At 36.4% G+C, this 22,500-nt stretch overlaps 1 protein-coding gene across 5 annotated transcripts in view; it reads left to right on the top strand.

Moving 5' to 3' along the window:
• atp11b (ATPase phospholipid transporting 11B (putative)) overlaps window positions 1-22,500 on the top strand; it is a 206,010-nt gene that overhangs the window by 38,009 nt on the left and 145,501 nt on the right. For all 5 annotated transcript variants that reach the window (XR_005634390.1, XR_005634388.1, XM_039759285.1 and 2 more), the window contains exons 2-3: window positions 9,939-10,055; window positions 16,837-16,926. Coding sequence is in view for 3 of the 5 variants with exons in the window: in XM_039759285.1 (XP_039615219.1) it covers window positions 9,939-10,055; window positions 16,837-16,926 (207 nt within the window). In the remaining 2 variants the exon portion in view is untranslated. The remainder of the gene's footprint in view (window positions 1-9,938; window positions 10,056-16,836; window positions 16,927-22,500) is intronic.

Here is a 22,500-nt window from a genome sequence, read left to right as displayed (position 1 = left end):
GAAATCCAAACCATTTTCAGAAATATTTGTTAATTTTCCTTTCCACAGCTTGAACAGCTGGTGCTGATGCTTTGTATACCGTAAGAAGCCACATAAGTCTTAGAAGCAGGCCATGCTGATAAATCCAACACCTCTATTTTCTGGGAAGAGCCGACCTTTTAATGTTCTGCAGCCACTCTTCTATTTGCTTTTTTTTTTTGGGACTGGAGATACTGTTTTAACTTGTTCATAGGAAAAGTGGTATTATCAAACCACTTTCAAGCCACTTTCCAGGGCACTTTATTGGATGTGTTTGGTCTTTCTTTTGTTGTGCACAAAAAAATAAAATTTTGCTTTCCATACTAAGAATGACAAATGTTGTTTTTTATTAATGTTAAATATTTTAGCTTTTCTTAATACTAATAGAAGACCACGCTACTGTTCTGTTTTGGCAATTGCTAACTTTTGAATGTGTGGCAATCTCGGGTGTACTCACTCCATTAAAATGAATCTGGTTACCTTTTATTTATTTTATCTTTTTGTGTCTTCAGTTGACCATATGCACACAGTAGTGCTGATGTACTTCCGGTGAAGTCTCAGCCCGCTCAGTCATTTCTGTTGTCAGTACTCTAGTTGTGATTTTTGTTTACAGGCAAGAGTGTCCCAGAAAAAGAAGTTTAAGTTTCAGCGTACAGATAACTCAACAGCTGAACATGGTTGTGTACCTTTATTTCAAGTTTCCGTTAAGTACAATAAGGTACTTAGTTTTCATTCATTTCCCTCCTATGCGGAAACCCAGTCTAAATGGATCGTCGTTATCCAGAGAGAGAGTTTATGATTAGTCCCCATATCCAAGTTTGTAGCCAGTGTTTTTTTAAAAAAAAAAAAAAGATTTTTGTCCCTCTGAGACAGGGCAGTGACTATTGCATAAGGGAGCGGTCACCGTGTTGTTTTAGTGGAACAGTTTCTCTGTTCAACTTTCAAGACCGGGGATTTGGGAGAGGAAAAAATGACTGAAGGATGATGACACTCAGGGTGAGAAGAAGATGATAAAATCTTAGAGGACAATGAATATGCTTTGGCTTAAAATCCAGCACTTGTCGACCTAGCTCTTGTTGAAAACATGTTTCTCAGAGAGGAGATCCTCAAGCTGAGACCCTTACAATGAAGTGGTGGTTTAGCATTCACTGTTATGCTGGCTAAGACATTTGCCTTTTCACAAGGTAAGATGTCCAGCAGACTAATTTTATTATGTACTAGCAGAATACCTGCGCTTCGTAGCGGAGAAGTAGTGTGTTAAAGAAGGTACGAAAAAGAAAAGGAAAAATTTTAAAAATAACGTAACATGATTGTTAATGTAATTGTCTTGTCATTGATATGAGTGTTGTTCTCATATCTATCTATCTATCTATCTCTATCTCTATCTCTATCTATCTCTATATATATCTATATATATCTATATATATCTATATATATATATATATATATACCCACCAGGCAGCAGCGGAGAAGTAGTGTATTAAAGAAGGAAAGAGAGAAAAGGAAACATTGTGAAAATAGCGTAACATGATTGTCAATGTAAATGTTTTATCACTGTTATGAGTGTAAGCTGTGATATATATATATATATATATATATATATATATATATATATATATATATATATATATATATATATATATATATATATATATATATATATATATATATATATATATATAGCAAAATACCAGCTGCTATAGCGATGTCATGTGTTAAAGAAGTTATGAAAAGAAAAGGAAACATTTTAAAAATAATGTAACATGATTGTCAAAGTAATTGTTTTGTGTATTTGGCAGCAGCGTCACAAAGTTGTTTTCGGTAGCTGCATCAGAAAATGTACCACGACGTCTGGCACGCCTCCTTTTTACTGTTTTCTCACAGCTTGGATTGCTGCTGTCATATATATACACACACACACACACACACACACACACACACACATACATACATATATATTTATACATATATACACATACATATCTTCATATCTATATACATATCTACATATACACATATATATATATATATATACATACCTATCTACATCATATATACACACACATACATACATACACACACACAAATTATATATATGTGTATGTGTATGTGTGTGTGTGTGTGTGTGTGTGTGTGTGTGTGTATATATATCTATACTAATAAAAGGCAAAGCCCTCACTCACTGACTCATCACTAATTCTCCAACTTGCCGTGTGGGTGGAAGGCTGAAATTTGGCAGGTTCATTCCTTACAGCTTCCTTACAAAAGTTGGGCAGGTTTTATATCGAAATTCTACGCGTAATGGTCATAACTGGAAGCAGTTTTTCTCAATTTACTGTAATGGAGATGAGCTTCAACGCCGTGGGGGGCGGAGTTTCGTGTGACATCATCACGCCTCCCACGTAATCACGCAGTACATAGAAAACCAGGAAGACCTCAAAAAAGCGCTCAAGAAAACATGCATTATATAATTGAGAAGGCAGCGAAACAATAAGAAACGAGCGAGTGACATATACAACCATATTCATGAGTTCTGCTACTTCGGAAACAAAGCACGATGTAAACCTACACTTTAAATTAAGTTCATAGACAGGCTGCGCTGCGTTTGTAATTTAGTGCCTGCCCATATAAGGCCGTCCGTCAGCTGCAATCCAATAGCAAACTGCCACGGGTAAATATTCACGGGTGAAGGACTGTACTTATGGAGAGGAAGATGAGATGGTCAGGGTGGTGTTTGGTACAAACCCAGCGAAACTGCGAGAAAAAGTTTTAAGTGCCAGGACTAAGGTAACATTAAATAAAGCTATGGACATAGCACGAGATGGCACCAGCACAGCTGGGAACCTTCGATGCAAGTACACCGAGTGGCTCACGTGAACTGGCGCGGTGCACAGATAAAACAACAGTTCCAAAGAGCGCTGAACAAAAACCGAATTACACAATTGAAAAGGCAGCAAAAAATATGAAGCGTCTGATAAGCATATTCATAAATGCAGCTACTGTGGAAACAAAGCACCGCGTTGGAAAAGTCAATGTCCCACTAAAGGAAGACAGTGTAAAAAAACCCGTGCATGCAGTGTGTCAGGTCTCAGATAAAGAAGAAGGCGAGCTGTTTATTGATGCAGTAAGAACGAATCGATGAATGAAACCTGTCATCTTTACAACGATTGACAAACACAGAATGTAACTTGAACACAACAGATCCTACAAAAACGAACCTGATTGAAAGAAATAATGATAATCAAATCCTTGATGACAGCAACACTCAGTAACACTCACAAAACAAATACTGTATATTGACAGTCATGTTACGTTATTTTTAAAATGTTCCCTTTTCTTTTTCTACCTTTTTTAACACACTACTCACGCTGCGATACGGCGGGTATATATATATGTATATACATACTCGAATAATGGATACTTTATTAGCCATCAATGATTGTTTTGGTAAAGCCATACTCAGTGTATTCATTAGATGAACGGTAAAAAAGTAAGAGCGAGGGGAGGATGACTCATTGAGGCATGCAGGCTGTAGTCTTGCGTCAACTCTATCTGAATTGCGCGATCACATTTGAAAAAATATATCTTTTCAAGTTCTATTTAGTCCATATGTGTCAAACTCAAGGGCCGCGGGCCACATCCGGCCCGGTGGTAATTATATCCGCCCGCGAGATCATTTTATATACTGTATTATTGTTATTAAAGCCGGGTATATGAAGCGCTGGTAACACAATAAACTACAGATCCCATAATGCAGCGCTTCAGCTGGCTTGCAGACACTTACCGCTTACTAGAGTTATTACACTGAGTTTGCACGGCGCTTTGGTGACTTTGAAGAACAAAAAAGTCCGTCTACATGCGGCTCGAACCTTGTGCATGTTTGGTAGCACATATATGTGTGAGAAGCTCTTCTCAGTGATAAAGACTAACAAAACAGCACACAGGAGTCGCCTCACTGATGAGCACCTGCAATCCATCCTGAGAATCTCCACAACACAGAACCTCACACCAAACAGAAACGAATTTGTGGCCAAAAGATGCCAGGCGTCCAGCTCTAAAATGACATATGAGCAAAGACAACTGAATGATTTGATTTTTTATTGCACGTAAGAGCTGAGTCAACCGTTTTAACAAACAGCGTATTGCACTGATCTGAAATAGCTGTGTGTGTATATATGTAGATATGTATGTATATGTATATATGTTTATATGTGTGTGTGTATGTATGTATATATATATATATATATGTATTTGTGTGTATATATGTGTGTGTATGTATGTATATGTGTGTATATATGTGTGTGTATACATGTAGATATATATGTATGTATATATGTGTATATGTATAGATATGTATATATATATATGTTTATAATGCGTGTGTGTAAATAAATATATATATATATATATATATATATATATATATATATATATATATATATATATATATATATATATATATATATATATATATATATATATATATATGACAACAACACTCATCACTCACAACAGTGACAAAACAATTACATTGACAATCAGGTTACGTTATTTTCAAAATGTTTCCTTTTCTTTTCATTGCTTCTTTAACACACTACTTCTCAGCTTGACATTATTGCTAGTATGTATATATAATATATGTATATATATATATATATATATATATATATATATATATATGTATGTATATATGTATATATATATATATATATGTGTATATATATGTATATATATGTATATATGTATATATATATATATATATATATATGTATATATATATATGTGTATATATATATATGTGTATATATGTATATATATATATATATATATGTATATATATATATATGTGTATATATATATATATGTGTATATATATATATATATATGTATATATATATATATGTATATATATATATGTATATATATGTATATATATATATATATATATATATATATGTATATATATATATATATATATATATATATATATGTATGTATATATATATATATATATATGTATATATATGTATATGTATATGTATATATATACACATACATATACTTGTGTGTATGTTTGTATGTGTATATATGTGTGTGTATAGCTTTGGTCACTGAGTGCAAGGGAAAAATAATAAAATATAGTCTATAAGTTATTAAACAGTAAAACATTAACGTTTTAAGAAGTACAGGTACATTGAGCACTACTGGAGTGGTTGCGGGTAAACTACATTTTAAAAACTGTGTAACACAACAGGTAAGTAACTAACAGCAGCTAAAATGTATATGGATCATCTTTCGGTAGTAGATCCCTTTTGAAAGGCTACACGACGGCTGTGGTATAGAAATTACATTTTCTATGTGAGCGTTCAAATTTGTGCCTCTGGTAATGTGCCTTACCGGCATTTAAAGAAAATTAGTTTTGTGTCCTCTGCAGTGTTAAGAGAGAAAGGCTTTGGTTTGGGATAAAAGGAAAAAGGTGTAAAGAAAGGAAAGTTGCCTTTTCTTTTATATAGTATAGAGAGATGTGTTAAGCTGGCGTTATGATCGCCTTTTGGGGACAGTCGCGTGGGTCTTGTGTAGACTGGTGAGACGTCCCGCCATTAATCGGCTGTGATGGCACTGTCAGTCCTCCACTACTGTGCATGTCTTCATAATCCGAGCTGAGGACCTCATAATCGTATACGTGCAAAAGAAAGTGTGAATCGCCTTAATATTATTTTGCCGTGGTGTAGAAAAGGGGTCCCGTGTTTGCACTTGTCTGGGCTATAGCGCAGGGGGAGGATGAAAAAAATTAAAAGTGCTCACTTTGACTTAAGGCAGAAGTGCAGTCAGCGTCTCAAAGGCGGCACAGCTATGCCTGCAGCGCTGGCTGCTTTCGACTTTGCTGGGCAGGAGACCCAGTTTTGCAGACACGCTTCATCATATCAAAAGTCTCAGCTCTTTGGAGGTCATTCATATATTATATATATATCAAAATACCCGCTCCTCGCAGCGGAGAAGTAGTGTGTTAAAGAAGTAATGAAAAAGAAAAGGAAACATTTTAATAATAATGTAACATGATTGACATTGTCATGAGTATTGCCGTCATATATATGCCTGCCTAAATAAGTCACCCTCGCTTTGCTCTTACTTTATTTACCGTTCATTTAATCATGGCTAGTGGCGGAAAAATTATAAAATGGAAGAAGGATTACACTGAGTATGGCTTTACCAAAACAATTATTGATGGCGAATCGATTATTCATAAAGCTTGAATCGGTGATCTGTTTTTCTGTGTTAACCTCATATTTTTTCATACTTCTTCTCAAACTAAGGTGGTGCGAGGGTAAAATGAATCGGGATGCGCTGATCAATGTAATCGGTGTACCTGGAAATCATGCATTGACAAAAGCTCCCCTTTGCTTGTAATGCAAAGTGTGATTAAATGCATTATTTTTAGCGTTATGGAGCACATGCATCGAAGCTTCTCAGCTGTGCTTGTGCTAAGAAAAGGAAAGATTTTAAAAATAACGTAACACGATTGTCAATGTAACCTTTTGTAAGTAGTGCCTGGAAGATTCAGTGTGGAGAAACTGTAGAGATGGCGTGTGTATTAACTTGTGGATTTTTCTGTGAGTATTTGGTGGCAGTCTGACGAAGTTGCTTCGGAAGACGGCGTTAGCCGCGGAGCTCAGCTCAGAGCGAAATGAGATGAATGGGAGGGGAGATGATGACGTGACTCCCCCACCCGCCTTAACTGTCAATCCCCCACAAACACAGTCTCAGAATTTGCATAAGCACACCCCTTCACCTACAATTTTAACTTAGTTACAAAGTGATCAAAACTCTTGTTTATATCCTGCGTCCTCTCATTAAACTTGTATCCCGCATTACCTGTGGGCATGTGAAACGCCAGCGGTAGCCTGTCTATGAACTTAATTTAAAGTTTAGGTTTACACCTTGCTTTCTTTCCGAGGTAGCAGCACTCATGAATATGGTAGTATATGTCACTCGCTCGCTTCTTATTGTTTCGCTGCCTTCTCAATTATATAATGCATGTTTTCTTCAGCTTTTGGAGGTCTTCCTGGTTTTCTACGCACTGCGTTGACAGTCAGTTCACGTGATTACGTGGGAGGCGTGATGATGTCAAACGAAACTCCGCCCCCCACGTCATTCCAGCTCAACTCCATTACAGTTAATGGAGAAAAATACCTTCCAGTTATGACCATTAGGCGTAGAATTTCTAAATGAAACCTCCCCAACTTTTGTAAGTAAGCTGTAAGGAATGAGCTTGCCAAATTTCAGCCTTCTACCTACACGGGAAGTTGGAGAATTAGTGGTGAGTGAGTGAGTGAGTGAGTGAGGGCTTTGCCTTTTATTAGTATAGATTAGCTTACATACATATCCATCTGTCCCTGAGTAAATTTTAGTTACTAATTATTGAATTTCTGCCTTAGCCTCAACTAGTAAACAAACATGTTAATATGTCTGGATCTTACCTTTGTAATTCTGGATGTAGCTTGAAACATATAGTTTGACGCCCTTGTCCTTTTTAGATCCTGACATTTGGAGCAATGTTTGAATAATATGACTTACGTTGTTTACCGTAAGTCTGGGCACATCTTGAAATGATCAGGTGAAAAACGCCATAGCTAGTCTGTTTTGATATCAGCGTCAGCAGCACGTGGCTGACATGGAATCCAGAAGAGAGTGTGCATATAGCCTGTTGTGTGTACATCCCATACCGTAACCCTCAAAATTCTGTGGTATCAGGCATCAGTAGTTTTGTATATTTTGTATCGAACTTTGGAATTTCAGCCTTCTGACAACCCTATGTTTAATATGGTTTTTCTTTTTTAAAGTTTAAATAATATGAGTATAAATATAATGGTAAATAACTAAGGTAAATTAGTATTAACTTAAACGTTAAGTAATGGTATTCAGTATGAATGATTTTTTTTTTTTTTAATTGCTTTCTACAAGTGTGGTTCATTAGTTTTACAAACCTAAATTAAAAGAGATTTTAATTGAGTATTCATCTCATAAAGCTAACAAGTAATATTTTTATCTTTTCTGAAACTCTTATTCTTAATGTGGTTGTGAATAAAAGTTTTCCTCATTTATCTTTGTTTGTGGAAATCCATTAATCTCTCCTCTCTTCCTTGGCTCTCACAGTCAAAAGGCAGTCATCCAAAGGTGAAAGAAAAAAAAATGAATTCATGCTTCTGACTGATAGACAGATAGATACTTTATTAATCCCAAGGGGAAATTCACAAGTAGTAAAAAGTGTCCAGGGAACGAGTCCACATAAAAGAAGGTGATAGGAGTGATCAGTAAAATAGAGAAAAAAGGTAGGAAAATAAAGTCACACACGGAGCTGCTGGAAAGGCTGCCACTAGCGGCGGCGCCTGAGTCAATGTGTGAATTTATGTGTGAACTTGTGTGAAAAATATACCTGCTGGTAATTCATAGTAGATGGAGGTGGACTTTACACATTTAATAAGAATGATTGTATCCATGTTATTGCTTTTTTACCCCCTTATTAACTGCAGCTGTAGTACATAATAGTATACAGGCAGTTCCTGGGTTACGTACGAGATAGGGACTGTAGGTTTGTACTCAAGTTGAATTTGTATGTAAGTCGGAAGAGATACATTATTTTAATAGATGCTATTGTTGACCAAGTGCTAATCTAATGAATGATGGAGTTTCACCTCTCTCTGACTTTTTTATTATTTCTACTTTATTTTCAATGGTGATGGTTTTTTTCTTCTTTACTGTATTACCAGCACTTGCATTAGATTCGTGTTTCAGAGACATTCTTGAAGGGTGAATACAAAAGGTTAAGATGAGCTCTTCTGCACAGCACTGCACAGCTATCGCAGCAGGCAGTCATCCCTCATCAGCACGTCTAGTGTACTGACAAGAGACAACTTACTGCTATGTACGTAACAGTACAAACAGGCTTCTTATTGACATTGAATGGGAGTAATGAGGGGTGGTTCACCACCCACCCACCACACAGTCACCGCCACTACAGTATGCAGCCTGCAGCGTGCGTCCGCCCACCGAGAATGAGCACGGTGCAGCCAAAGGCTTGTAGTGTATCGCCCACCACCATCCCCATTCAACAGGTAGCCACCCGAAGCACACTACAATGCTACCCCCCACCCCCCTGTTCAGCCACAACAGAGTCCCTGCTTGCAGCATTACCAGCCGCCCACCAAAAACGGGCAGCCGTGTGTAGTGGGCGGGCATTGAAACGCCCCCCACCACTCCATCCAGCCTGCATCTAGTCAGGAGCAGTAGCTGCAGCGGTGTAGTGGGCGGACAGCGAACCGCCCCATTAAGCCTCTGTCCTGCACACGAGCGATAGCTGTGGTCCCGGTGACTATGGACCACGGGTCACCACTCGCTTGCCGTTGGGAGCTGTCCGAGGGACACTACAGCGCGAGCAGCAAAATCACCCCCACCCTCCAGCCACTGCTTGCAGCGTCCCCAGGCCAAAGATGATGGAGCAGCAGTTAATGAGGTGCATGCGTCACAGCTGCGACCTTGTTCGTAAGTTGTAGGTCGGATGTCCGTAACCAGGGGTCTACCTGTATATAGTACATAAATAATTAAATGTGTCATGGTTCTAGATGTATGTGGGACGATATTTGTTTGGTCATAGAATTAATTTTGTGTGGTAGATATTTGAGAGAGATTTTTGAATTTATCATTTTTATAGTCTAAAGTATGGTCAATGTTTGACCCTTATGATGTTGCTTACAATATGTTAGTTTAATTTTCAGAGCTTTATAATAGGTAGTTGACTGTTAAACCCATAATCTGTTACCTACTGCACAAGAATAGCAGGAGTCTGCATCAGCTTTTATTTGTAAATTTTCAAGTATTGACTCATTCTCTCATTTTTACTGTTTTCTTGTGTGTATTTTCAGGGTTTTGACCCACCCCATCAAAGTGACACAAGGACAGTTTATGTAGCTAATCGCTTTCCTCAGCATGATCATTATATTCCCCAGAAATTTGCAGATAACCGGATTATATCATCCAAGGTAAGTATTTCTTGTTAAAGGAAATAAAATTTATTTAAACCACATACAAAAATTGTGATTTATTTAAAAAGTTAATGTTTTTGAAGTTGTCCGTCTATATAAAGATATAAGAATAATATGTATAATATGTAATGTTCTGTATGTGTCTTTTTTTGGCAGGAAACTTCCTGCAGTGTAAACAAAGAGCAACAAGTCAAGGCCTGTTTTACCAAAGAGTGAGAGGCAATAGGTGTATTAGCCCTTATGTTAAAGAAAGTGTAATTATAGACTGCCAAAAAAAAATCTGAGAAGTCATCCTGTGTAATTAGACAAAAGACTGTTTGTTTGGACAGTGAGCTTGTTTTAAGTACACCAGCCTACATTTTTAATTGGAAAAAGAAAAGATAAAGACAAATTTGAAATTGTTGCTTAGTAAACGACTTAACAGCAAAATTTGTATTTTACTTATAAACCTGTTAAGCATGTTAGTCTTATGTCTTCTTGATAAACAACTTATGAACATTTGATACTTTTTTTTTATATATACATATAATTTTATTGTAATCATTCCATACAAATCGATCAATTTTTACAAAAAATAGGATTGAAAACAAGTTGACCCCCACCCCTGAGAAAGAGCATGGCTAACGGGGTAAAACTTAAGGCTTTTAAACATGCCAAAATTGATGAGTTTAATAGGCCAATAGAGATGAATGGAGAAGAAAAAGAAATGCAGAGATAATTGCTTCCTCAGTGCTTTAAGTGCTTATTCTAAAATATTGATTAGATCCTGCCAGGTTTTGAAAAATTTCTGTACAGATCCTCTAACTGAATATTTGATTTTTTCCAATTTCAAATAGTATAAAACATCAGTTTCCCACTGACTTAAAAGAGGAAAGTTAGGATTCTTCCAGTTTAGCAAAATAAGTCTGCATGCCAAAAGTGTAGTGAATGCAATCACAGTTTGTCTGTTTATGGTTTTTCTAAAATATTTGTAATGTGTTTATTATGTGTTACTGTTTGTCATACAGCATATAAAGAAATGCTGTATGTTAAACCATTTTAAAGAAATTCTGAAATATATATATATATTTTTAAACCATGTTTCAGATAGGTACATTACAGAAAAAATTAAAACAATATGACTTGACAGTATTGTACTTAAACCATATGACAGCTTGTAATTATGAGAAGCATTTTATTTTCTTTTATGCCATATATGTATTGTGGATACATGTTTTTGTACAAGTTTTGTATTTTAAGAAAAATATTTTAGTATCTTTATGGTCATTGAACAATAAGCCTGCAAGATTTCATTTTGTTAATAAAAAATGAACTTAAAAAATCTGATAAGAGCATCCCTTGCCCCAGCCTACCTCACTTCCTATTCACTTTTAATTTGCTCAGATATTTAATATTAGAATTAGTAAAACCATCATCATTGTATATGCAAGATACACAATCAAAACAAAATTTGTTCACAACCTACCTACATTTCCTAGCTGTCAGGATTTGTTTCATTAATGACATGTGCAATATTACTCCGTCCAATGGAAAACTTTAAACTTTGACTTAATAATAAATCAGATAAGTTATTATTATTCAACCACTTATCGATAAAGTAATTTCTTAATTACACTGAAATAGTTTTATAACAGCAACCTACATTCTTCATTGTTGACCCTGGTCAAAAATCATATATTGAGAATTAGCTATGCACTTAGTCTGAGTTAGATGAAAAAAAATCATCTAACTTCTATTATTATTTTTTATTTAGCCTTCACTTTAATCAGCAGCAGTCTAATCTGCTCTGGTGGTAAGAAGTATAAAGTTAATAGACAATAGAGACCACACTTTAGGTTAGAGTGCATGAACTATAGTAATACACTTGATCAGAGAGGTAGATAAAAGAAGCATTCAACAAAACCAAAGTTGATTGTCAGTTATTTGGTTGAATTAATTACCGATAGGCAGGTATAGAGTGTGTTGGGGTCCAGCGTAGCATACTAAGATTGAAATATAAAAGTTTTAAGGTAAAAATGTCTATTTACGTAAAATTCACTGTTTTGCAAGAATTGCTTAGTAGCCTCCCTAGTGTTGTTTTCATCCCTGGTAAAATGAGCCAAAAATGTTGACTTTTTTTAACAAGAAAAAAAATGTTATGGTGTGTGTCAGAAACCTGTAAATGTTAAAATGTCAACAGTAGGAAAGGCATGCCTAGTGTCCACTGCTGTACTGATGCAGATTTAGCGCACTTCCATCATATGACATGTTTTGTGACATATTCACCAATGCACAGCCCAACATTGCAATCATGACGGTAGTGTTTCTTTGCACACTTTTCTTCTAATAATTTTTCTGCAGCTTGCACAATAAAGGTTAAAATGCCAGTGCCTGATTCATATGATCTATGCACACCTTGTGATATTGCAGGCTGAAGGTTGAAGGTTCATTAATGAATATTGTTAAGTTACAATAAAGTTACCATTATGTTGCACAAAGCAACAACAACAACAACATTTATTTATATAGCACATTTTCATACAAACAGTAGCTCAAAGTGCTTTACATAATAAAGAATAGAAAAATAAAGACAAAATTATAAAAAACAAAATAAATCAACATTAATTAACATCGAATAAGAGTAAGGTTCAATGGCCAGGGGACAGAAAAACAAAAACTCCAGGCGGCTGGAGAAAAAATAAAATCTGTAGGGATTCCAGACCATGAGACCGCCCAGTCCCCTCTGGGCATTCTACCTAACATAAATGAAACAGTCCTCTTTGGATTTAGGGTTCTCACGGAAGGGCTTGATGATGATGGTCACGTAGACTTCTGCCTTTTAATCCATCCATCATTGTTGGAGCATCATGAAGCTTTGAGTAGGTGGAGGTGGCGCAGGCCACCACCACAAAGAAACAGAAAAGAGAGTAGGGGTCAGTACGATTTTAGAGCCACCATGAATAGTTATTATGATGAATTGAACATACAGAGTATCAGGATTAAGTTAAATTAAGTTAAATGAAGTTATAAAAGGCCATGTTAAAGTAATGTGTTTTCAGCAGTGTTTTAAATTGCTCTACTGTATCAGCCTGGCGAATTCCTATTGGCAGGCTATTCCAGATTTTAGGTGCATAGCAGCAGAAGGCCCCTCACCACTTCTTTTAAGTTTTGTTCTTGGAATTCTAAGGAGACACTCATTTGAGGATCTGAGGTTACGATTTGGAATATAAGGTGTCAGACATTCCGATATATAAGATGGGGCGAGATTATTTAAGGCTTTATAAACCATAAGCAGAATTTTAAAGTCAATCCTGAATGACACAGGTAACCAGTGTAGTGACATCAAAACTGGAGAAATGTGTTGATTTTCTTTTCCTAGTTAGGATTCTAGCAGCTGCATTCTGCACTAGTTGCAAACGATTTATGTCTTTTTTGGGTAGTCCTGAGAGGAGTGCGTTACAGTAATCTAGTCGACTGAAAACAAACGCGTGAACTAATTTCTCAGCATCTTTCAGTGATATAAGAGGTCTAACTTTACTTATGTTTCTTAAGTGAAAAAATGCTGTCCTAATGATCTGATTAATATGTGATTTAAAATTCAGATTACAGTCAACAATCACCCTAAGCTTTTTACCTCCGTCTTGACTTTTAATCCTAATGTATCCAGTTTATTTCTAATAGCCTCATTGTATCCATTATTGCTGAATCACTAAGATTTCAGTTTTCTCTTTATTTAACTTGAGAAAGTTACTATTCATCCATTCTGAGATACAAGTCAGACATTGTGTTAGTGAATCAATAGAATCAGGGTCATCAGGTGCTATTGATAAGTACAGCTGTGTGTCATCAGCATAGCTGTGGTAGCTCACGTTGTGCCCTGAGATAATCTGACCTAACGGAAGCATGTAGATTGAGAATAACAGCGGACCCAGGATAGAGCCTTGTGGAACACCATATTGGATATCATGTGTCTTGAGTTGTAATTCCACAACTAACAAAATTTTCTCCCTGTCAGGTAGGATTCAAACCAATTTAAGACACTGCCAGAGAGGCCCACCCATTGACTAAGGCGATTTCTAAGAATGTTGTGATCAATGGTGTCAAATGCAGCACTCAGATCTAAGAGGATGAGAACAGATAAATGGCCTCTGTCTGCATTCACTCGCAAATCATTTACTACTTTAACGAGTGGAGTTTCTGTGCTGTGATTTGTTCTAAAACCGACTGAAATTTATCAAGAATAGCATGTTTATTTAGGTGGTCATTTAACTGCATAATGACTGCCTTCTCCAGAACTTTACTTAAGAAGGCAGGTTAGAGATGGGTCTAAAATTTTCAAGAGCGAGGGTCAAGATTATGTTTCTTAAGTAGGGGTTTAACTACAGCAGTCTTAAGACAGTCCCCCAGTATCTAATGACGAATTTACTATGTCAGAACATTATCAATTAGCGCCTGATACTTCTTTGAAAAACCTTGTTGGTATTGGGTCAAGGACAGGTGGAGGTTTTAATTGAGAGATTATTTTTGTAAATCAGGTAAATCTATCCTAGTGAAATAGTTTAATTTGTTTATAACAGGATGCTGGGGTTTAGGAGGATCCTTAGTGTTGGAGGGATATACTATGTTATTTCTAATATCATTAATTTTTGATTGAAAATACAGCGATAGCCTCACAGGTTTCACTGGAAGCACTTAGGAGGCATTCCTTTGAGTTACCTGGGTTTAGTAGGCATCAATTGTAGAAAATAAGACTCTGGGATTACTAGCATTGTTATTTATAATCTTGGAAAAATAGCAGTCTCTCAAGACGGACAGTGTTATTGTATTCTGTTATTTTGACTTTTAATATTTCATGGTGGATAGTAAGTTTAGTCTTCCTCCATTGACGCTCAGCTCTACGGCATGTTCTCTTTAAATCAGACACTCTTTGGGTCTTCCATGGTATAACAATGCTAGAAGATTTTTTCACTGTCTTTTCAGGTGCAACTATGTCAACAGCAGCTCTCACTTTAGTATTAAATCTTTCCACCTTACTATTTACATTATCCTCACTATTATAGCTGGCACTATAAACGGACTGATTGCTTAAAATGTTTGTAAGTTTTAAAGCTGCTGCCAATCAAAGAAGCGTTTTTTAACAATATGCTTCTCATGAGTGTTTTTATCATTATTTCTATATTAAAAGTAGAAGAAAATGGTCTGATAGACCAATATCAATGATCTGTTTTATATCAACTTTCAGTCCTTTAGTAATCACTAAGTCTAACGTATGACCTGCTTTATGTGTAGGCTGATTTATGAGTTGTCTCAAATCAAAAGAATCCAGGAGGTTCATAAATTCTTTTACTTTTAGATCACACTGATTATCTATATGAAAATTAAAGTTGCCAACTATTAGGAGTGTGTCATAGTTAGTAATTAAAATTGACATTAAGTCAGAGAATTCCTCAAAAAAAGACGCGTTATATTTAGGAGGTCTATACACGGATAGTACTAGAACTTGAGAATCTCCATGAACAGCAACGGCGAGATACTCAAAGGACTTGAACTTACCAAAACTGACATCTTTACATTTTAATCGGCTCGAGTAAATGTTAGCCAATCCGCCCCTTTTTCCCTGGCGGTCTGCACGAGTAAAACTGTAATCCGGGCGCAGATTCGATTAAAACAGCGCGCGTCTGAGCTAAGCCATGTTTCATTTAGTGCAATAAATCTATTTTTTTATCACTAATAAGATCGTTGATAAAAAACGTTTTGTTAGTTAAAGCTCTAACATTTAATAGTGCCATATTTAATGTTTCAGAGGTGCAGAGATGAATACTATGTGCGTTATTGATATTTGGAATAGGAACTAAATTATTTTTATTAGCGCCTATATAAGCCTTTATAAGCATAGAAATATGTTTTGTTTTTTTTTTTGTTTTTTTTTTGCAGCCTGATGTTATTTCATTGCCCAGATTGAAGCAGAATACTGTCCCAAGAGTTATTCGGGTTTAAAGAAATACTACATCCAAAAATGACTTTTTTAAGTAAATGTTAATTATCCCACATAGTTTAGAGTTTTGGCTGATAAAATTTTTAATCACATGTTTTTATGGAGAAATTAAAAATTGAATATTCAAACTTACTAAATAGGGAATATACACTAAACCATGCCAAACATTTGAATGAAAGACGGGTTTCTCCCTTCAGTGAATGAGGGGTAAAGGCAGATCTTCAATTCTAATGCACAGCACTTATGTGAATGATGTCTTCCTTGTTGATATTTAATGCAGAGTTTAAAGGAAGTAACTACTAACATTTTAGCAAAAAATTTGACCATTTTGTATGTTTTGACCATACAAATGGATATTGGACTTGTGAATTATACATGAATTATATGAAAAAAAAATTTTCTGGGATTGTTTTCACATTGTTTGCCACTGTCCGGAGTAACATTAAAAAAAAAAAAAGTTTTGAATGGAATATTCAACAATTCAACAGTGTAAAGTGAATGATTACATAAAAACACCATTAATAGAAGTTTACCTTCTAACTTTACTCTATTTGCTCATTGCTTTTTAATAATGAACGAATTTATAGTAGAAGTAGTAATGTGTGTTTTCCTTTTATGAAAGTTTAGTGAAATGGTTTCACTGCAGTAAGTAGATCCATAGAGATTTTAGAAAATCAGGGTGCTGTAGTCTTAAGTGATTTCTAAAATAATAATGATTGTGTCATATATTTATTATATTCTAACATAATTACAGAATTTTCCATAATGTCATTTATACTAATTGCAAAATTTTCTTCTTTTTAGTACACAGTATGGAATTTTATTCCCAAGAATCTATTTGAGCAGTTCAGAAGAATAGCCAATTTTTATTTTCTTATAATTTTCCTTGTCCAGGTATGGTTTCAATTTTCTTTATACATTTTGACTTCAACTACCCTTTCATTTCTGAGTCAATGGATGTATTACAGTATAAAAACTAGTAACTATAAAACATTAGTAAAGTTTTATAAAATATTACATGCTATTTAATAAAATGTAAGAATTTGTTTTCCAGAAGGAAAGTCCACATTTGAATGTGCATTTTTGTGTGATTTAGGATTATTGTTGTTACCATGGATAAAGTGCTTCGTCATTAGCAAGACTTAATGAATTTGTCCTAACAAAGAATACATCATTTATTTGTTTATTAATACCTATTAACAAATAAACATGTTAAAAGCACGGTGAATTGTTAAATGATAAGTGCATTTTATGCCACTTCAAAAATTTGCTTTTGAGGGGAAGTTCAAAAAAAAAATCTTGAGTCTTGGGTAAATAAACTGAAGGGAGAATGGAGGCTGAGCCATACAAAACACAATCAAATTCTGAAAATTATCTCTATATTGATACCAACAATGAAGCAAAATATCTATGATAAAGCAGTTCAGGATGGAATGTAATATGTTTCATATTTAATTAATATAAATATTTGAATTATAGTGCTTTGTGGAATAAGAATGTGAGCAGGTGTTCTATTTATAGCTGTCAGTAAGTCTCTCATTTACAGTTATGATGGCTACCTGTTACATGAAAGTAAGAATTTCACTGTATTCTATACATGTATTACAAAAAAACATATGCCAAAAAGCACCAACTTCTATTTTAACAATCTGTAATAATAGTTTAAAAATTGTTTACATTTGGAAAACCAATCAGTAGGCAAAAGTTGTCTCCCAATAATGATCAGGACTTCTACTTTTTATGTAGTGTACAGTGTCTGAAGTATTTAACAATTATTGTTTTCTGTAACTGTAAATGCAATTATTATTTTTATATTTAATAATTATTGATTTCTATTATTTAAACACATTTGCAAAAAAAATCATTATTCTTTAAGCCATGTTAGATCATTTTCTATCTGCTTTTTTATTGTAGGTCAAGGGAATTGAGTGTAGGAACAGACTTGTTTGTCAGATCAATCTTCACTGTCAGTCACAATTAGCACTGTCTAGCCTGCTCTTGGTCACTTTCAGCTGTCTGTTTCTCCTACCAGGGCACTTGGGACATAGTATTACTGTTACTCTCCTTACTCTGTCTTGCAACATGACTCCACCAGTCTGGTTCTGGAACCTTAACACTAGAATTACCAGAGCCTACAAAAAAAACTCGTAAATCCTTCACACCTCTTTGTCAGCGTCTTTTGTCTTCTAAATGTGTCGATATGCATCAAGCGGCCTGCTTATACCATCCCCCCCCCACCGCTTCAGAACCGGCAAGAAGTTCTCCCAGTTCCTGCCTTGATTGATTATCTGGGAGTGAGCCACCCAGAATTGTAAGGGGAAATAATTTGATGTGTGTTTTGTGTCTATAACAATCTATGTAAACGCATCGTTCAAACAAACATTTTTCATGTTTTAGTAATAAATAAAAAATTGTAGACATGAACTGTATAATGTGGGAAGGCTGGCAGCCAAATATCAAATAAACACTTTCACAAAAGGTGCATGTACAATACAAGAGCATCCGTGGTGCTGTGGTTAGAACTGCTGACTTATAATCCGGAGGTCGTGAGTTCGAAACCAGCTCCCCGGCAAATTTACTGTTTAGAGTAGTGAGCTGCTCTTATTGTTAATATCTATACTAATTAAAGGCAAAGCTCTCACTGACTGACCTACTGACTCACTCACTCACTCATCACTAATTCCCCAACTTCCCGTGTAGGTAGAAGGCTGAAATTTGGCAGGCTTATTCCTTACAGCTTACTTACAAAAGTTGGGCAGGTTTCATTTCGAAATTCTATGCATAATGGTCATAACTGGAACCTATTTTTTGTCCATATACTGTAATAGACTGAAGCGCGATGGCCGTGGGAGGCGGAGTTGTGTGTCGTGTCATCACGCCTCCCACGTAATCATGTGAACTGACTGTGAACGCAGTACGTAGAAAACAAGGAGGAGCTGCAAAGAGCGCTGAAGAAAACATGCATTATACAATTGAGAAGGCAGCGAAACAATTAGAAGCGAGCGAGTGAGGCATACAAGTTTAAATTAAGTTTATAGGCTTCCGCTGCAGTTTGTCATGCACAGTGACGCATACAAGCATATTCACGAGTTCAGCTACTTCGGAAACAAAGCACGGTGTAAACCTAAAGTTTAAATTAAGTTCATAGACAGGCTGCCGCTGGCGTTTGTCATTCCCACTACTAATACGATATTCGCGGAATACAAGTTTAATAAGAGGACGCAGGGTATAAACGAGAGTTTTGATCACTTTGTAAGTTAAAATTGCTGGTGAAGGACTGTGCTTATGTAAATTCCGAGAGACTGTGTTTGTGGGGGGGATTGACGTCATCATCTCCCCTCCCATTCACCTCATTTCATTCACTTCATTTTGCTCCGAGCTGAGCTCCACTACTAATGCAGTCTTGCGGAAGCAACTCACCGAAAAATCCACAAGTTAATACACACGCTGTCTCTAGGGTTTCTTCACACTCTGAATCCTCCAGGCACTACTGAGCATAATCTATTTTTACTGGTGGTTGCTCAGGGGAGAGAGTTTGTATTCCTCGCATCCCGTTATACTCTCTGATCTCCCATTTCAATTCAAATGCCTCCAATTTCCAGTAAGGCTCTGCTTCGCGATGACAATTAATAAGTCTCAGGGACAGACCCTACAAAAGGTTACATTGACAATCATGTTACGTTATTTTTAAAATGTTTCCTTTTCTTGGCACAAGCACAGTTGAGAAGCCGATCGTGTGCTCCATAATGCGTTAAAAAATAACGCATTTAATCACACTTTGCATTTCAAGCAAAGGGGAACTTTTGTCAATGCATAATTTCCTGGTACATCGATTACATTGATGCACACATCAGAGCTACAAAAATGGAAGAGTCTGAAGAAAGCGCGTTGCTAGGACTAATTGGAGGCAAATTTCATTTCAAAAGACTACCCGACGGAAGCCTTGATAAAAGCGTGCAAAAAGGAGTTTGCATACCACCGAAGCACTTCAGCCTTATGATACCATCTAAATGCAAAACATGTTACAGTGAGCACAGAAAGTGTTTATGCTGTTAGCACTAGCAGTACGAGTTCGAGTACCAACAAAAGGTGTCGGCAGCCCAAACCTGATGAAATGACTGGCTTCAGGACCAAAATTAGTAGGTCAACATTGGTCAAACATACAAATTCTCTCGCAAAATTGATTCCTTTGGACTGTAGACCACTAACAGTGGTGGAAGATAGGGGGTTAGAAAATGTGCTACAGTTAGCTTCAGGTGATCCAGCTTTCCAACTGCCGTGCCGAGAGACAATTTCAAGTAAAATTCAACAGCTTTATAACACTGAAAAGCAAGCAAATTTAGATGCATTACAGAAATCAGACTTTGTGGCTCTTACTGGGCATCATTGGACTTCCGTGACCGTTAGTTATTTTACTTACATCTAATTACAAAATGTTCAATGGTCACACTGTTTTAGCCTAATATACAAAATAATTTTGGCTAAGGTTACTCAGAGTTTAAAGGTGAAGCTGGTCAAATTACCTTTTATGTTTCTACCTTATTTTTTTTTTTAAGAAGAAAAACTGCACTTTATGTTGAAAATTTTCTTATTATTTAAAGACAATACCATTCTGAACATTTACTTAAAGTACTTAGAATACCACTTTATTTTTAAGTCTGCCCAATTTTAGCCAGGGATGATATTTTTGTTTCTGTTTTGAATTGAAATGCAGTTTAAATACATTTTTTTTTTTTCCAGAAATTAAAAGAGCTTAAGTTTACAATATTCCTGTCAATGTCTATTATTTGATTCTGTCACCCACTAAAACCCTTTTACATTAAAAAAAACATTTGCGCTTTGGGGCAAATTTACATGTGCGATTTACATGCGATTAATCAAGATTATTAATTACAAAGCCTCTAATTAATTAGATGAATTTTTTTTAATCGAGTCCCACCCCTAATATATATATATATATATATATATATATGTATGTGTATGTGTATGTGTATGTGTATGTGTATGTGTATGTGTATGTGTATGTGTATATGTATATGTATATATAAACTGCTCAAAAAAATTAAAGGAACACTTTGAGAACACATCAGATCTCAATGGGGAAAAAGAAATCCTCCTGGATATCTATACTGATATAGACTGGGTAATGTGTTAGGAATGAAAGGATGCCACATCGTTTGATGGAAATGAAAATGATCAACCTACAGAGCCCTGAATTCAAGACCCCCCCCCCCAAAAATCAGAGTGAAAAAATTATGTGGCAGGCTAGTCCATTTTGCCAAAATTTAATTGCAACAACTCAAAATTGTGCAGCACTTTGTATGGCCCCTGTGTTCTTGTATACATGCCTGACAACATCGGTGCATGCTTCTAATGAGATGACAGATGGTGTTGTGGGGGATCTCCTCCCAGATCTGGACCAGGGCATCACTGAGCTCCTGGACAGTCTGAGGTGCAACCTGGTGGCATTGGATGGACCAAAACATAATGTCCCAGAGGTGTTCTGTTGGATTTCGGTCAGGAAAGTGTGGTGGCTAGTCAATGGTATCAATTCCTTCATCCTCCAGGAACTGCCTGCATACTCTCACCACATGAGGCCAGGAATTGTCGTGCACCAGGAGCCAGTGTATCAGCATAGGGTCTGACAATGGGTCCAAGGATTTCATCCTGATACCTAATGGCAGCCAAGGTGCCTTTGTCAAATATAGCGGTCTGTGTGACCCTCCATGGATATGCCTCCCCAGACAATCATTAACCCACCACCAAACTACTCATGCTGAATGATGTTACAGGCAGCATAATGTTCTCCATGGCTTCTCCAGACCCTTTCACTTCTGTCACGTGCTCAGGGTGAACCTGCTCTCATCTGTAAAAAGCACAGGGCACCAGTGGTGCATCTGCCAATTCTGGTATTCTATGGCGAATGCCAATCAAGCTGCATGCTGCTGGGCAGTGAGCTCAGGGCCCATTAGAGGACATGGGGCCCTTGGGTCACCCTCATGAAGTCTTTCTGGTTGTTTGGTCAGAGACATTTCACACCAGTGGCCTGCTGGAGGTCATTTGTAGGGCTCTGGCAGTGCTCATCCTGTTCCTCCTTGCCCAAAGGAGCAGATACTGGTCCTCCTGATGGGTTATGGACCTTCTATGGCCCTCTCCAGCTCTCCTAGAGTTACTGCTTGTCTCCTAGAATCTCCTCCATGCCCTTGAGACTGTGCAGGGAGACACAGCAAACCTTCTGGCAATGACACTTATTGATGTTCCATCCTGGAGAAGTTGGACTACCTGTGCAACCTCTGTAGGGTCCAGGTATGCATCCTCATGCTACCAGTAGTGACACTGACTGTAGCCAAATGCAAAACTAGTGAAGAAACAGTCAGAAAAGATGAGGAGGAAAAATGTCAGTGGCCTCCACCTGTTAAACCATTCCTGTTTTGGGGGTCATCTCATTGTTGCCCCTCTAGTGCATCT

This window comes from Polypterus senegalus, chromosome 1, assembly GCF_016835505.1.
Source record: "Polypterus senegalus isolate Bchr_013 chromosome 1, ASM1683550v1, whole genome shotgun sequence".
NCBI classification, from domain to species: domain Eukaryota; kingdom Metazoa; phylum Chordata; class Cladistia; order Polypteriformes; family Polypteridae; genus Polypterus; species Polypterus senegalus.
The sequence above is the reverse complement of the archived record's forward strand: the minus strand, read 5'-3'. Positions and strand labels throughout refer to the sequence as shown.